Source organism: Rhinopithecus bieti, unplaced genomic scaffold, assembly GCF_001698545.2.
Source record: "Rhinopithecus bieti isolate Rb0 unplaced genomic scaffold, ASM169854v2 scaffold_30337, whole genome shotgun sequence".
Taxonomy (NCBI): Eukaryota; Metazoa; Chordata; class Mammalia; order Primates; family Cercopithecidae; genus Rhinopithecus; species Rhinopithecus bieti.
In genome coordinates this window covers 365392-382950 of record NW_016813238.1, presented here as the reverse complement: position 1 = coordinate 382950, position 17559 = coordinate 365392, and the positions used below count along the sequence as shown (strand labels likewise).

At 50.8% G+C, this 17559-nt stretch overlaps 2 protein-coding genes across 3 annotated transcripts in view; both read right to left on the bottom strand.

The window, feature by feature from the left end:
* The window catches only part of PDCD2L (programmed cell death 2 like), a 21816-nt gene extending 19387 nt beyond the window's left edge, over positions 1–2429 (bottom strand). The window contains exons 1-3 of the mRNA XM_017847870.1: positions 2281–2429; positions 2004–2170; positions 1829–1889 (exon numbers count right to left, since the gene is read on the bottom strand). Of these exons, the coding sequence (XP_017703359.1) occupies positions 1829–1889; positions 2004–2170; positions 2281–2388 (336 nt within the window). The 5' untranslated portion in view covers positions 2389–2429. The remainder of the gene's footprint in view (positions 1–1828; positions 1890–2003; positions 2171–2280) is intronic.
* Positions 2430–6375: 3946 nt separating this feature from the next.
* Positions 6376–17559, bottom strand: part of GPI (glucose-6-phosphate isomerase) — a 46466-nt gene continuing 35282 nt past the window's right edge. For both annotated transcript variants that reach the window (XM_017847868.1, XM_017847869.1), the window contains 9 exons: positions 13370–13430; positions 12922–12965; positions 12625–12777; positions 10270–10399; positions 10044–10120; positions 7375–7503; positions 7079–7154; positions 6926–6992; positions 6376–6815 (listed from right to left, as the gene is read on the bottom strand). In XM_017847868.1, coding sequence (XP_017703357.1) covers positions 6680–6815; positions 6926–6992; positions 7079–7154; positions 7375–7503; positions 10044–10120; positions 10270–10399; positions 12625–12777; positions 12922–12965; positions 13370–13430 — 873 coding nt within the window. In that variant the 3' untranslated portion in view covers positions 6376–6679. The remainder of the gene's footprint in view (positions 6816–6925; positions 6993–7078; positions 7155–7374; positions 7504–10043; positions 10121–10269; positions 10400–12624; positions 12778–12921; positions 12966–13369; positions 13431–17559) is intronic.

The window sequence follows — 17559 nt, the reverse complement described above, 5'->3', positions numbered from 1 at the left end:
AAAAAAAAAAAAAAAAAAATCTGGAGTGAGTGGGGCATGGTGGCTCATGCCTGTAATCTCAGCACTTTGGGAGGCCGACGCGGGTGGGTCACCTGAGGTCAGGAGTTCGAGACCAGCCTGGCCAACATGGTAAAACCCCATCTCTACTAAAAATACAAAAATTAGCTAGGCGTGGTGGCAAGTGCCTGTAATCCCAGCTACTCGGGAGGCTGAGGCAGGAGAATCCCTTGAATCCAGGAGGTGGAGGTTGCAGTGAGCCGAGATTGTGCCACTGTACTCCAGCCTGGGCAACAAGAGTGAAACTTGGTCTCAAAAAAAAAAAAAAAGAAAGAAACCTGGACTGGAAAGAATAAGGAGATGATGGTCAAAGAATACAAAACCTCAGTTATTCAGGAGGAATGCGGGTTTTTTTAAGTTCTACTGCACAGCTTGAATATAGCTAATAATACAGTATTGTGGCTGGGCACGGGAGTTCAAGCCTGTAATCCCAGCACTTTGGGAGGCCGAGGTGGGTAGATGACGAGGTCAGGAGATGGAGACCATCCTGACTAAGATGGTGAAACCCTGTCTCTACTAAAAATTCAAAAAAAAAAAAAAAAAAACCAATTAGCTGGCCGTGGTGGCGGGCGCCCGTAATCCCAGCTACTTAGGAGGCTGAGGCAGGAGAATTGCTTGAAACCCAGAAGACGGAGCTTGCAGTGAGCAGAGATGGCACCACTGCACTCCAGCCTGGGCAACAGAGCAAGACTCCGTCTCAAAAAAAATAAAAATAAAGTATTTTGTATTTCCAAATTGCGAGAGGAAATTTCAAATGTTCTCACAAGACGTTAAGTATCTGAGGTGATGAATGCATTAACTGGCTTCATTTAATTATTCCACATGATATTCATGAATCATAACCATCACTTTATACCTCATAAATTTATACATTATTATAAACTATCAATTTACAGTTTAAAAAAAATGTTGAAGACATCCAGGAGGAAGTCTCCATCTCGCTCTCTTTTTTTTGGGAGGGGAGAGGGTCTGGCTTTGCCATCCAGGCTGAAGTGCAGTGGCACAAATGTAGGTCACTGCAGCCTCAACCTCCTGGACTCAAGCAATCCTCCCACCTCAGTCGCCTGAGCAGCTGGCACTACAGTTGCGCGGCCATCATGCCCGGCTAATGTTTTTTACTTTTTATAGAGAGGACGTTTTGCTATGTTGCCCAGACTGCTCTCCCAACATTTTTTTTTATACGGAGTCTGTCATTCAGGCTGGATTGCAGTGGCATGATCTCAGCTCACTGCAATCTCCGTCTCCCGGGTTCAAGCGATTCTCCTGCCTCAACCTCCCTTGTAGCTGGGATTACAGGTGCCTGCCACCATGCCCGGCTAATTTTTTGTTTTTGTTTTTAATAGAGACGGGGTTTCCCCATGTTGGCCAGGCTGGTCTCGAACTTCTCACCTCTAATGATCCGCCGCCTGGGCCTCCCAAAGTTCTGGGATTACAGGCGTGAGCCACTGCGCCCGGCCTGGTCTCCAACTTCTGAACTCAAGCAATCCTCCCACCTCAGCCTCTCAAAAAATGGTGGGATCACAGGCGTAAGCCACCATGCGGGGCCGCCATCTCCTTTTAACAAAGGAGTTAGAAAATAAAAATAAAGTAAAATAGAAGAAAAAAAAACCCTCACAAAACCTTAAGAAAATAGTATTCTATGGTTCTGCAGAAAAGCAAAAAACACTCCAATGCACTTCAAAGAACATGGCTTTAAAGTCTGTCCCAAACTATACTCTGGATAACATCCTCAAATGACAAAAAAAAATAACATGACAATCACAACCTTTACCTGAGCGTCCTGCGCCTCTCTCTCTGGAACCTGCAGGCACTGGGAGCGGAACACCTTCCAGCTTTGGGGTGAAGACAAAGGGCCGTGAGGGCTGCACCCCTACTCCAGCCCGCCGGCCCGCCCCAGCCCGCTGGAAAGGACACCCCAGGAGCAGCTCTGGGACTTCCTCGCCTACCTGCGCGAACCGCCGGTGCTGCAGCCGGGGCAGGCGCACGCGAATACGTGCAGCAGACGGTGAAACGCAGAGCCTTCCAGCGGGCAGTACACCTGCACGACCAGGGCGAGCGGCTGCCCGCAGCGCTGACACACGGGCCTGGGCGCAGCCACGGTAGGCAGAGCATCCTGAGGGGACAGAGGAAGCGCTCAGACTCCAACTCCCCCCGGGACCTTGCCAACTCTCTCCGCACCCTTCGCCACCACCCATCGACCCCAGCTCCGGCACCCGCCCTCACCGGAATGCCGCCCAGCTTGCTAGCATTCCAGGCACCCGGCCCTGAGGGGCTGCCGTGCACCGGCGCATCTCGAAGTCCCAGCAGCACCGGCTTCAGAACTGCCGCCATGGCTGCCTGGTGACCAGGTGAAAACGCGAACTACGGCAGCCGAGCGGCGCGCGTGTCCGCGCACGCGCAACCCATACACTGAAATGATAGCCCCACCCCCTTACTAGGATCCGATGCGGAGGCGTGGCTTTAAGGCGCGTGCACTCAGGTCCAAGAGCCACAGAGGCGCCGCTGGCATTATGTGCCCCTTAATACGCTGTAATAGGAAGTACACACCATCTACTAGGAAGTAGTTTTGCCAAAAAGCTAACTTTTTTTTTCCCTTTTTTCTTGAGACGAGGACTTGCTATATTGCCCACACTGGTCTTGAACTCCTGGCTCCTGGATTCAAGTGATCCTCCCGCCTCAGCCTCCCAAAGTGTTGTGATTACAGGTGTGAGCCACCCGGCCCAGGCTCCAAAAGCCTTACCGGGAAATAAAATTTTAGGTGGGATAATGGTATTATCAATCATTAACAAGAAGAACAATGAAGTTTTTAATTTTTAGAGAAACACACCAAAATGCTTATACATGAAATATCTGGGATTTGTACTACATAATTAAGGTGGGATATAGATACAGTAAGATTGGCCATGAGTTGATAATTGTTGAAATTTGGTGCCAGGCACATGGAGATTTATTCTCTTTGGGTTTTATATGTTTGAGATTTTCGGAGTTTTATTTTGTTTTGTTTTTGAGACAGTCTCGCTGGGTCGCCCAGGCTGGAGTGCAGTGGCGCCATCTCACTGCAACCTCTGCCTCCCAGGTTCAAGCGATTCTCCTGCCTCAGCCCCCCGAGTAGCTGGATTAGGATTACAGGTGCCCACCACAATGCCTGGCGCCCAGCTTTTTTTTTTTTTTGAGAGGGAGTTTCTCTCTTGTCGCCCAGGCTGGAGTGCAGTGGCATGATCCCAGTTCACCACAACCTCTGCCTCCCAGGTTCAAGCCATTCTTCTGCCTTAGCCTCCCAAGTAGCTGAGATTACAGGCATGTGCCACCACGCCCAGCTTTGTATTTTTAATAGAGACAGGGTTTCTCCATGTTGGTCAGGCTGTCTTCGAACTCCCAACCTCAGGTGATCCGCCCACCTTGGCCTCCCAAAGTATTAGTAGTACAGGTGTGAGTCACCGCGCCCAGCCACACAATACAGTTTTTTAAATTCCTGCAGCACAACATGGGTGAATTTCAAAAGCATCATGGGAAGAAGCCAGACACAAAAAGTTCTGGTCAAAGCAGAACTTAGGAGGAAAAAAATCAGTTCAATGGTAGTCAGGAATTGGGATGAGGGAGTAGGACTGGACCACAAGAGCGTCAGGAACTTTTGAGGGTGAGGAAAATGCTGTATATCTTGTCTGTAATGGTTATAAGACTGTATATACACTTGTGAAAACAGAACTGTATAGCAAAGAAAGGTGAATCTTACTATATGTAAATTACACCCCAATAAACCTAACTTGTTAAAATGCAGGCTGCAAAACATTATTTTAGGATTCATAACATGGTATGCAAAGGAAACGTATGTTTTCAAGGATCTACACCTCAAAGGAGGAAGCACTAGCCTTTGTGATGTTTGGCTTTAGCCCAGCAAGGACCTGGAGACGAAACCTGTTTACTCCTGTTTTATCACACTTCAACCTGACAGCTGTAAAAGGCCCTGTGATGCTGGGCACGGTGGCTTGCACCTGTAATCCCAACACTTTGGGAGGCCAAGGCAGGAGGATCACTTGAGCCCAGGAGTTCAAGATAAGCCTGGGCAACACAGTGGTGTTACCAGGGGAGGGTCTTGACTACAAGTTGTCCAGGTTCTTGGAATGCTGAACAAAGAGGCAGACAAAACACACAAAGCAACAAAAGAAGGAACAAAAGCAGATTTATTGAAACAAAAGTACACTCTACAAAGCAGGAGGAAGCTTAAGCAAGTGCCCTGTTTAGAAAATCTGGGGTTTAAGTACCCTTTAGAGGTTTCCTATTTGGTTACACCCTATGTAAATAAAGACTTGGCCTGCCACCAATCAGAGGCTGAAGTGAACGCTCCCTTGTCTCTAGACCCTATTCTCCTGCCTCAGTGGGACCCTATCACTACAAAATTTATTTTCTATTTTCTTACTTTTTTTTCTAACAACAGTACACTGATATACAAAAATTTAAAAATGAGCTGGGTGTACTGGCTGTCTCACGTGTCCGTGTGAAGAGACCCCCAAACAGGCTTTGTGTGAGCAACATGGCTGTTTATTTCACCTAGGTGCAGGCAGGCTGAGTCCATAAAGAGTCAGCAAAGGGTGGTGGATTATCATTAGTTCTTACAGGTTTGGGGATAGACATGGAGGTAGGAGCAACGCTTGCGGGCAGGGGGTGGATCTCACAAAGTACATTCTCAAGGTGGAGGGAGAATTACAAAGAACCTTCTTAAGGGTGGGGGAGATTACAAAGTACATTGATCGGTTAGGGTGGGGCAGAAACAAATCACAATGTTAGGATGTCATCAGTTAAGGCTATTTTCACTTCTTTTGTGGATCTTCAGTTGCTTCAGGCCATCTGGTCAGAAGGGATATGATGACTTAGCTTGGGCTCAGAGGCCTGACACTGGCATGCATCTGCGGACCCAGCTACTTGGAAGGCTGAGGTGAGAAGATCACCTTAGCGTGGGAATTTGAGGCTTCAGTCAGCTATGACTGCATCACTGCAGTCCAGCCTGGGCAATGAAGACCATGTCTCTAAGAAAAAAAATTCTGGCCGGGCACAGTGGCTCAAGCCTGTAATCCCAACACTTTGGGAGGCCGAGACGGGCGGATCACGAGGTCAGGAGATCGAGACCATCCTGGCTAACACGGTGAAACCCCGTCTCTACTAAAATAGAAAACTAGCCGAGCGAGGTGGCGGGCGCCTGTAGTCCCAGCTACTCGGGAGGCTGAGGCAGGAGAATGGCGTAAACCCGGGAGGCGGAGCTTGCAGTGAGCTGAGATCTGGCCACTGCACTCCAGTCCGGGCGACAGAGCAAGACTCCGCCTCAAAAAAAAAAAGAAAAGAAAAAAAATTCTGAATAGGCTGGGTGTAGTGGCTCACGCCTGTAATCCCAGCACTGTGGGAGGCTGAGGTGGGAGGTTCTCGAGCCCTGAAATTCAAGACCCGTCTCTACAAAAAATGAAAAAACTAGCAGGGTATAGTGGCACAACCTGTAGTCTCAACTACTTGGGCGGCTGAGGCAAGAGGACTGCCTGAGCCCGAGTGGTTGGGGTTGCAGTGAGCTGTGATGACACCACTGCACTCCAGCCTGGGCAATGGAGCAAGACCCTGTCTAAAAAAATTTGTTTAAAAAAAATTGTGCCGGGTGTGGTGGTTCACACCTGTAATCCCAGCACTTCGGGAGGCTGAGGTGGGCGGATCACCTGCGGTCAGGAGTTCAAGACCAGCCTGCCCAACATGGTAAAACCCCTTCACCACTAAAAATACAAAAATTAGCTCCGCGTGGTGGTGTGTGCCTGTAATCCCAGCTACTCAGGAGGCTGAGGCAGGAGAATAGCTTGAACCCGCCCGGGAGGCGGAGGTTGCAGTGAGCTGAGATTGCACCACTGCACTCCAGTCTGGGCAACAGAGCAACACTCAAAAAAAAAAAAAAATCCTATTTCCAATATCTATCTGCCTTTTAAAGCGAAAGACCTACCTGAGCATCTTGCCAGGAGATGGCAGTCACCCTTGGTCTTGTCCAGGAATTCACCCCAAACAAACATAATCTCAATGCACTCAATGCATAGAGTGAACAGAGTATCCAATTTCTCCAGTCACAGAGGTGAGGAGTGGAAAACAGTCTTAGGATTTGGTGACACAGGCCAAGTTGCCCTCTTGACTGATTGTGCTCCCACCCCACTACTGTCTTCTCAAGGCACCTTGCTCCACTCTACACCTGCTCACCACTTAGTATTCAGTGTCCATGGAGGCACAGGCTGCGTCCTACTGAGCACTCCTGCCTTCTGCTACATAAAGCACCATCGCAGGAAAAAAATCAGAGGCTGAGCCTACAACCTCCTCTGTGGCATCTTTATTTTTCTACATGGGATGTGAACAACGTGAACATGGGTCAGAAAAGTCAGCTGCACAAAAACACTTCAGCCAATTGTAACACAGAGGGAGCGAAGACATGGAGGGGGCTGGGGGTAGCAATTTGAGATCAGCCCTCCCTGCTAAGGGCTCCTGGTCCAAGCCCACAACCAGAGGGCGCTCTGGGTGGTGTCCAGGACCATGCAGTGCCGGCTCTGGGGAGCAGGGACCAGAAGAGAAAGAGGAATCACAGAGGAGGCTGCGGCTGAGCATGAGTTTATTGGACTCTGGCCTCGCGCTGCTGCTTGATGAAGTTGATAAGCCCGTTGGTGGAAGCATCGTGAGAGGTCACTTGAGCACTGCCATCAAGCTCAGGCTCAATTTTCTTAGCCAGCTGCTTTCCCAGCTCCACTCTGCCAAGAAAGAAAGGGAAGAGTGGTATGGGGAAGGCTCTAACGTTGCTACTGAAATCCCTGAGCCGACCCAAAGGCATTCCTGGCCCTCCCCTAAGTGAGCAACTCACCCCCACTGGTCAAAGCTGTTGATGTCCCAGATGATGCCCTGAACAAAGATCTTGTGCTCATACATGGCTGCAGAGGGGACAGACAGGGCACGTCAGGGCTCCGCAAGCCCATTCCAACTACCCCAAGCCAGGACCTTTCCCCTACTCACTCACCGACCAAGGCTCCAAGCATAAATGGTGTGAGCTTGGTGAACACAATAGAGTTGGTTGGGCGATTTCCTTCAAAGACCTGCAGAAAACACCAAGGAATGTCTCCAAGTGAGTCCTGATCCCTCAGCCCCCTGAAGGGAAGCACGCCCTGCCCTAGAGGCTGAGACGTACAGGTCTGTGAGGACAGGCCCTCCCACTCTGTAGGACAAGCCAGGCACGCCCCAAGCCCCTGCCTAGTGCCACAGCTTCACACCTCCAACTCCAGCATGCACCCCAAAGCCGAATGCAGAAGTGCTGACCTTATGTGGCAGCAGCCTCTCAAGGTCCTCTGGACTCTTGCCTGCAGCCTGGAGCTCCTTTCGGGCCTCCTCCGTTGATTTCCCCCTCATCAGGGCTTCCGTCTGGGCCAGGAAGTTGGCCAGGAGGATCTGATGAGCGAGACATCAGTTATGCTTGAGAGCACTGTCTGAGCTTCCGGCAGAGGGACAAGACCGCCTGGCACTTCTCAGCAGGGGTCAGTCCCCACCTGGGTCACTCACTGTATAGCTCAGTTGGAGTGAAGGGAACACATCCAATGACACCACAAGGCAGGGAATGGTGATAACTGCTCTTTTAGAACTACACACCAGTGGCCAGGCGTGGTGTCTGGAATCCCAGCACTTTGGGAAGCCGAGGTGGGTGGATCACGGGGTCAGGAGCTCGAGACCAGCCTGACCAACATGGTGAAACCCCGTCTCTACTAAAAATACCAAAAAAATTAGCTGGGCATGGTGGCGCGTGCCTGTAATCAGGCAGGAGCCTGAGGCAGGAGAATCACTTGAACCTGGGAGGCAGAAGGTGCAGTGAGCTGAGATCACGCCATTGCACTCCAGCACTCCAGCCTGGGCAACAGAGCTAAAAAAAAAAAAAGAAAAGAAAAAAAAGAAAAAAAGAACGAACTACGCACCACTTGCCGGGCTCCTGCTAACAATTTTACCAACATCTATCTTTTAATATCCTAAGAAAGTAGCCGGGCATGGTGGTGTGCACCTGTAATCCCAGCTACTCAGGAGGCTTAAGCACGAGAATCGCTTGAACCCAGGAAGCTGAGGTTGCAGTGAGCCAAGGTAGCACTACTGCACTCCAGCCTGGGCAACAAAGTGAAAAAGTGTCTCGAAAAAATAATAATAATAATAATAATACTAAGATCCTAAGGAGGAAAGGCATCATTGCCCTATTCTAGTAGAGCCTTGGGTTCTACAAGTCCACAGTGCTGGATCACAGAACTATAGACAGAAAGAATCAGAATTCAACCCAGCTCACTGACTCCAAAGCTTGTGCTACTATAACCCTATGCTGCTCTGCACACCTAAGACAAGGCACAATAAATTCTGCGAAGGAGTTTGAGGGCAGCTTGGGCAACAAAGTGAGACTCCATCTCTACAAAAAATAAAAATAAAAAAATCAGCTGGGTGTGGTGCGTTTGCCTGTTCCCAGCTACTCAGGAGGCTGAGGTAGGAGGATTGCTTGAGCCCAGGAGGGTGAGGCTGCAGAGAGCCTGATTGTGCCACTGCACTCCAGCCTGGGCAACAGAACAAGACTCTGTCTCTTTAAAAAAAAATAGGTAGGCATGGTGCACATCTGTGGTCCCACCTACTCAGGAGGCTGAGATAAAAGGATTGCTTTAGTCCAGGAGTTCAAGGCTGTAGTGAGCTATGACTGGGCCACTGCACTCCAGCCTCAGCAGAGTGACATGCTATCTCTAAAATTAAAAAATAAAAATAAAATAAACAAAAGGGGAGATTTTCCTGGATTATCTAGTAGGCCCAATCTAATCACACTGGCCCTTAAAAGTAAAAGAGGGCCAGGTGTGGTGGCTCACACCTGTAATCCCAAAACTCTGGGAGGTCGAGGCAGGAGAATCACTTGAGCCCAGGAGCTGGAGACCAGCCTAGGCAACATAGTGAAACCCCGTCTCTAATAAAAGTTTAAAAGTTAGCCAGGCATCGTGGTGTGTGCCTGTAAGTCTCAGCTACTTGAAGGGCTGAGGCAGGAAGATTGCTTGAGCCTGGGACGTCGAAAATGCAGTGAACTGTGATCATGCCACTGAAGTCCAGCCTAGACAACATAGCACGACGCTGTTACTTAGGGAATAAAAGAAAAATGTAGAGGAGGAAGGTAAACAAGTCAGTCCGAGAGACGCAACAGAAGTGGCAAGACAGAATCAAAGCTTCAGAAGGATTTAACCTGCCATTGCTGGTTCTCCAGTGAAGAGGCCCACAAGCTAGGGAATGCAGGTGACCTTGAGAATCTGAGAAGGACCTTCAGCCCACAGCAAGGAAGCTGGACTTCAGTTCCACAAACATACAGAAATGAATTCTGCCAACCACCTGGCAAGCACAGAAAAGGCTTTCCCCCTAAAGTCTCTAGAAAGAAACACAGACCTGATGACACCTTGATTTCAGCCTGCAAGACTCTAAGCAGAGATACAGCAGGGCCTGCTGGACAACTGAGCTTCAGAAACTCTTGAGATAGGCCAGGTGTGTTGGCTCATGCCTATAATCCCAGCACTTAGAGAGGCTGAGGCAGGTGGATCACTTGAGGTCATGAGTTCAAGACCAGCCTGGCCAACACAGTGAAACCCTCTACCAAAAATATAAAAATTAGCAGGCCGTGGTGGTGAGTGCCTATAGTCCCAGCTACTTGGGAGGCTGAGACGTAAGAATCACCTGAAGTGAGGGGAAGGGGAGGGGAAGGTTGCAGTGAGCCAAGATCGCGCCACTGCACTCCAGCCTGGGTGACACAGCAAGACTCTGTCCCCACTCCCCACCCTCAAAAAAGAGTGTTGTTTTAAGCCTCCATGTTTGTTGTCATTTGTTATGGCTGGAATAGAAAACTAACGTGATTGTCAACCAATGCATCAGGTTTCCAGAGGTCTGGGTGCAATGTGAGCCAGACCCTCCAGATGGGGCCAGATGGGGGCTCTTACCTTGTGATGCAAACCCTTCCGTATGGGGTGCTGGGTCTGGACCGGGATGAGGAAGTCACAGGGTATCATCTTGGTGCCTGTGAAGGGCACTGTGGTCACCCACATGACCCCAGCCCATGGGAGCTAGCCATACAGCCTAGAGGAGGGCACTGACCTAAGTGAGATATCTCTTCTGGAAGATCCTTTCCCTCCCCAACGCCACCCTGCCCAGGCCACACAGGCCTACCTTGGTGAATGAGCTGGTAAAAAGCATGCTGGCCATTGGTCCCAGGCTCCCCCCACACAATGGGGCCTGTCTGGTGGTCCACACGGGTGCCAGATTTGGTGATGTATTTCCCATTGGACTCCATGTCGCCCTGGAAAAGGAACAGAAACCCAGCCCTTGGCAAAATGAAAGAACATTTAAAAAGAAAGAAAGAGGCCGGGCGCAGTGGCTCAAGCCTGTAATTCCAGCACTTTGGGAGGCCGAGGCGGGCGGATCACCTGAAGTTGGGAGTTTGAGACCAGCCTGACCAACATGGAGAAACCCTGTCTCTACTAAAAATACAAAATTAGCCAGGTGTGATGGCGCATGCCTATAATCCCAGCTACTTGGGAGGCTTAGGCAGGACAATCACTTGAACACGGGAGGCAGAGGTTGTGGTGAGCCGAGATCTCGCCACTGCACTCCAGCCTGGGCAACATGAGCAAAACTCCATCTCAAAAAAAAAAAAAAAAAAAGAAACAGAAAAAGAAAAGAAAAGAAAAAAAAAAACCCCAACCCTCTACCTGCAAATCTTGATCCTTCACACACTGTACCCAAATCCTGCTCCTTCCTGCACCACGCCCAAGTTCTGCCCAGATGCTCCAGACAGACCCACCCTGCCCTGGCCCCGTGAGGTGGACCTGCACCCATGTCTGCAGGCACGATCCCCTTCCTCCCCACACCCGTGAGGACACAGCCTCCCAACCTTTCCAGCTTGGGCCACGGTGCAAGAAGGACTCATGCCCAGGAAAAGGTGGGTCTGGAGGTCAGGCAAGGACCTCCCTAAAGACAAAATCGGTCACAAAATCAACTCATTTCTTAAGGGAGAGCAGGCTGGGGTCCAGAGGGCACAGCCTTTTTTCCCCCCAAGAGACAGAGTCTCACTCTGTCACACAGGCTGGAGGAGAGTGGTAGAATCATAGCTCACTGAAGCGTCGACCTCTTGGGCTCAAGCAAACCTCTTGCCTCAGCCTCCCAAGTAGCTGGGACTACAGGTGCCACACCACCATGCCCAGCTATTGTTAGTTTTTGTGGGTTTTTTTGTAGAGACTGGGTCTCGCTATGTTGCCCAGGCTGGTCTTGAACTCCTGGCCTCAAGCAATCGCCCCCAGCCTCCCAAGGTGCTGGGATTGCAGGCATCAGCCACCATGCCCGGCTAAGAGTACAGCCTTTGAGGGCTGTATCTCAACTAGATGCTAGGCTTTGGGTACCCACCTGGGCCCTGGTCATGACAACCCTCACCAAGGCAGCTAGGATTTGGGGAACCTTGGCCTCTCCTTCAATCACAGGATTTGCTTCCAGGTGTTGGTGAAGCCTTCTGCACCTGCCCAAAGCAACTCAAGAGCTGCTGGACAGGGACTGGCTTTGTACTAAACAAAAGCAAGGACAGGATCGGGCATGGTGGCTCATGCCTATAATCCCAGCACTTTGGGAGGCCAAGGCAGGTGGATCGCTTGAGGCCAGGAGTTCGAAACCAGCCTGGGCAACATAGTGAAACCCCATCTCCACTAAAAACAAAAAAATTAGCCAGCGCATGGTGGTGCATGCCTGTAATCCCAGCTACTTGGGAGGCTGAGGCACAGGAATCGCTTGAACTCAGGAAGCGGAGGTTGCAGTGAGCCAAGATCGCGCCACTGCACTCCTGCCTAGGCGACAGAATGAGAATCTGTTCAAAACGAAAAAAGCAGGGACAGGTGTGGAAAAGCTTTCTGGGACATAATGTGACTAGGAAAGGGCCTGCTAAGCCTCTCGGGGGCTCTGGAGATCCCCAGGGAGAAGAGGACCATGTAGTCCAAAGAGGCTACCACAGACTAGATACAGACTTGCTTTTCTGGAGACATAAAGGCACTATGGGGCTACAAGGGATTCCAGCTTCCGGCCCCACCCTATGGCCAAATCCCACCTCCTCTAACATGGACAGACCCAGATCCTCATAACTGTACTAGATCCTGCCTCCTCAGATATTAACGGACCTAGGACTCATACCAGGGACAGATCCTACGTTCTCAGACACTATGCTGGGCATGCATAGTGATGTGCAAGAAAGAAGTGACCCCAGCTGAGAAACATCCCCTAAGCCAAGCCAGGACCTCCCTAGCCAGGGCGACATGATCACCAGTCATGCCCCTCCCATGGTGGTCAAACTCAGATGACACTCAAATGGAACCAACTTCAGTTACAAAGATTCATCCTAAGACAAGGAGCACAGGTGGACCTTGGCCAGGCCCAAGGGCAATGGGGCAAAGAGCTCCTGGAGGAGCTGAAACCCAGGTTCCTGGACCTCCCAGACCCCCCACAGGCCCTGCTGACTCCAAGGCCTGGTTTGGCAGCTGGTACCTGCTGGAAGTACGCAGCAAAGCGGTGCAGGTACTGGTCATAGGGCAGCATGGCATGCGTCTCACACCCAAAGCAGTTGATGTACCAGATACCCAGCAGGGCCAGCAGGACGGGGGCGTTCTTCTCCAGGGGCGTCGTGCGGAAGTGCTGGTCCTGAAACAGGAGCAGGGTGAGTGGAAGCTGAGCAGCTACACGGGGAGGGGGAGGGACAGGACAGTGGGAGAGAAAGGGGAGGGACCAGGATCAACACACACGCCTCTGGCCAGCACTTGGCAGAGAACCAGCCTCAGCACTCACCATCCAGTAAGCCCCCGAGAGCAGCTGCTCAAAGTTGTCAAAACCTGTGACACAAAAGTAGAGTCAACAGAAGTGGCCACACCCAGCGTCCTGTGGGGAGTGGGCACAGCTCCTTCTGCAACCAAGGAAGGCTGCATGGAGAGCCAGAAGACATGACATGGGAGGACTGAGGCCTATACAAAGCCCCTCCAGTGAGAGGTGGCCCTGAGTGCAGGGATCTGACTCTGCCTAGGATAGGAGAGAAACAGGACTGCAGTTGTGAGGGGCAGAGACGGGGGCCAACCCGCACACCCAAAAAAACCCAGACCTTCCTTATGGACATGAAATAAATATCCTAGCCAGCTGCAGAGAGGCCAGCAGCCTGTGAGGACAGCATGATATTCAGGGACACGAGCCCCCTACCCTGTCTCCCATGGGGGCTACAAGACACAGAAACACGCACACTCACCCACGTGCAGGGCAATGGAGAGTCCGATGGCCGACCACAGTGAGTAGCGTCCTCCCACCCACTAGGAGAGACAGGACAAGGTGCTGAGGGAGGGCCGGCACACCCCGCCCCCCACCTCCTGCCGGAAACCCTGTCCCTGGTCTTGCGCAGGGGCATCTTGGAGGGCCCTGGCCCAACCCACCTCCAGGAAGCAAGGCAGCAGGCAGGCGCTGGCAACACACGGGAAGACCAACAGGGCAGACTACACGTGGAACTGACCACAGCCACAAGACAAACTGAAGAGCTTACCGTGGTCTTCCCTGAGATGTTGGGCCCTGTCTCTGCAGACACCAGCAGACCCAGGGCCTCATACCTGTGCCAGGGCCCACCTCCTCAGACACGGACAGACCCCGGGCCTCATACCTGTGCCAGGGCCCACCTCCTCAGACACAGACAGACCCAGGGCCTCATACCTGTGACAGGTCCCACCTCCTCAGACATGAAGAGACCCAAATCCTCATACCTGCAGCAGACTACTATCTCTTCAGATAGTGACAGACCCAGAACCTCATACCAGTACCAGATCCTACCTCCTCAGACATGGAGAGACTCAGATCCTCATACCAGTACCAGATCCTACCTCCTCAGATATGGACGCACCTAGGGCCTCATACCTGTACCCAGCCTCACTTCCTTAGACACTGGTAGAACCAAGGCCTCATGCCTGCACACAGCTCCAACTCTTTAGACACAGACAGACCCAGGTGCTCACACCTGTGCCATATCCTACCTCCTCAGATATTGAAAGACTCAGATCCTCATACCTGTATGAGATCCCACCTCCTCAGATATTGAGAGACCCAGATCCTCATACCAGGGCCAGATCCTACCTCCTCAGATACAGAAAGACCCAGATCCTCATACCAGGGCCAGATCCTACCTCCTCAGATACTGACATACCCAGATACTCATACCAGGGCCAGATCCTACCTTCCGTAACACTGACAGACCAAGATCCTTATATGTGCACCAGATCCTACCTTCTCAGACATGGAGAGACCCAGATCCTCATACCAGGGCCAGGTCCTACCTCCTCAGACACTGACAGACCCAGATCCCCATGCCTGTAACAGATTCCTATGTCCTCAGAAATGAAGAGACCCAATACTCATACCTGTACCAAATTCCTACCTCCTCGGACACTGAAAGATGTCTGGACAGACCCATAATGACTACATGAACAGACCCAGATCCTTGTAGCTGTACCAGATTCCTACCTTCTCACACATGGGGAGACCCAGATCCTCCTACCTGTACCAGATCCTAATACCAAGACCAGATCCTACCTTCTGAAACATGGAAAGACCCAGATCCTCACATCTGTGCCAGATCCTGCCTCCGCAGACATGAACAGACCCAGATCCTCATACTCATGCCATATCCTACCTCCTTAGACATGGAGAGACCCAGAACCTACTTCCTCAGACTTGGAGAGACCAAGAACCTCATACCAGGGCTAGGTCCTACCTCCTCACACATGAACAGACCCAGATCCTTGTACCAGGGCCAGATCCTACCTCCTCAGACATGAAGAGACCCAGATCCTCGTACCTGTACCAGATTCCTACCTCCTCAGATATTGAAAGACCCAGATCCTCAAACTAGGGCCAGATCCTACCTTCTCAGACATTGAAAAACCTAGATCCTTATATCTATGCCAGATCCTACCTCCTCAGACATGGACAGACCCAGATCCTCTCACCTGTACCAGAGCCTACCTCCTAAGACATTGACAGACTCAGATCCTCATACCAGGGCCAGATCCTACCTCTTCAGATACTGACAGATCCAGATCCTTATACTGGCACCCAGATACCACCTCTTCAGACACTGACAGTCCCAGATCCTCAAAATCCTAATGGGCCAGATCCTACCTTCTCAGGCATGAACAGACCCCGATCCTTATACCTGCTACAGATCCTACCTCCACAGACACGAACAGACCCAGATCCTAACTACCTCCTCAGACACGGACAGACACGGACAGACTCAGATCCTACCTCCTCAGATATGGAGAGATCCACATCCTCATACCACAGCCAGGTCCTACCTCCTCAGACAGTGAAAGACGCAGATCCTCATATATGTACCAGATTCCTACTGCCTCCAACACTGATAGACCCAGATCCTTATACCAGGGCCAGATCTTATCTCCTCACACATTGACAGACCCAGATCCTCATGCCTGTAACAGATTCCTATCTCCACAGACATACAGAGACCCAGATCTTCATACCTGTACCAGATTCCTACCTCCTCAGATATTGAAAGACCCAGATCCTCATACCAGGGCCAGATCCTACCTTTTCAGACATTGATAGACCCAGATCCTTCTATTTGTGCCACATCCTACCTCCTCAGACATGGACAGAGCCAGATCCTAATACCCACACCAAATCCTACCTCCTCAGACACGATCCTACCTAAACAGACCCAGATCCTTGTATCTGTACCAGATTCCTACCTTCTCACATATGGAGAGACCCAGATCCTCATACTTGTACCAGATCCTACCTCCTCAGAGATGGACAGACCCAGATCCTTACATCTGTATCAGATCCTACCTCCAGACACGGAGAGACCCAAATCCTAACACCTGTACCAGATCCTACCTCCTCAGACACTGACAGACACAGATCCCCATAATCTTAATGGGCCAGATCCTACCTTCTCAGACATGAACAGACCCAGAACCTCATACCTGTACCAGATCCAACCTCCTCAGAGCACGAAAGACCCAGATCTTCATACAATACCCAGATTCCTACCTTCTCAGATATTGAAAGACCCCAGATCCCTCATACCAGAGCCAGATCCTACCTTCCAGACACGGAAAGACCCAGATCTTCATCCAATACCAGATTCCTACCTTCTCAGATATTGAAGACCCAGATCCTCATACCAGAGCCAGATCATACCTTCTCAGACACTGAAAGACCCAGATCCTTATACCTGCTCCAGATCCGACCTCCGCAGACATGGACAGATTGTCATACCAGGGAGAGATCTTACCTCCTCACACATTGACAGACATAGATTCTCATGCCTGTAACAGACTCCTACCTCCCCAGTCATGAGGAGACCCAGATCTTCATACCTGTACCAGATTCCTACCTCCTCAGATATTGAAAGACCCAGATCCCCATACTAGGGCCAGATGCTACATTCTCAGACATTGATAGACCCAGATCCCTATAATTGCGCATCCTACCTCCTGAGACATGAACAGACCCAGATCCTTATATCTGTGCCAGATCTTACCTCCTCAGACATGGACAGACCCAGATCCTCATACCTGTACCAGATCATACCTCCTCAGAAATTGACAGACTCAGATCCTCATATCAGGGCCAGATCCTACCTCCTCAGATACTGACAGATACAGATTCTTATACCTGCACCCAGATACTACCTCTTCAGATACTGACAGACCCAGATCCTCAAAATCGTAATGGGCCAGATCCTACCATCTCAGACATGAACAGACCCAGATCCTCATAACAGGGCCAGATCCTAACTGCTCAGACACTGACTGACCCAAATCCTCACACTAGGGCCAAATCCTACCTCCTCAGACACTGACAGACCCAGATCCTCATACCTGTACCACAGTCAATCTTCTCAGACATGGAGAGACCCAGATCCTCATACCTGTACTAGATTCGTACCTCCTTAGATATTAACAGACCCAGATCCTCACACCAAGGCCAGAGCCTACCTTCGCAGACATTAAAAGACCCAGATGCTTATATCTGCACCAAATCCTACCTCCGTAGACATGGACAGAGCCAGATCCTCATACTCAGGCCAGATCCTACCTCCTAAGACATGGACAGACCCAGATCCTGCCTCCGCAAACATGAAGAGACCCAGATCCTCACACCAGGGCCAGGGCCTACCTCCTCAGACATGGGCAGACCAAGATCCTAATACGTGTACCAAATCCTACCTCCTCAGACATGAACAGACCCAGATCCTCACACCTGTACCAGATCCTACCTCCTCAGATATTTTCAGACTCAGATCCTCATACCAGGGCCAAATCCTACCTCCTCAGATACTGAGAGATCCAGATCCTTATACCCGCACCCAGATCCTACCTCATTGGATACTGAGAGACCCAGATGCTTGTAATCCTCATATCACAGTCA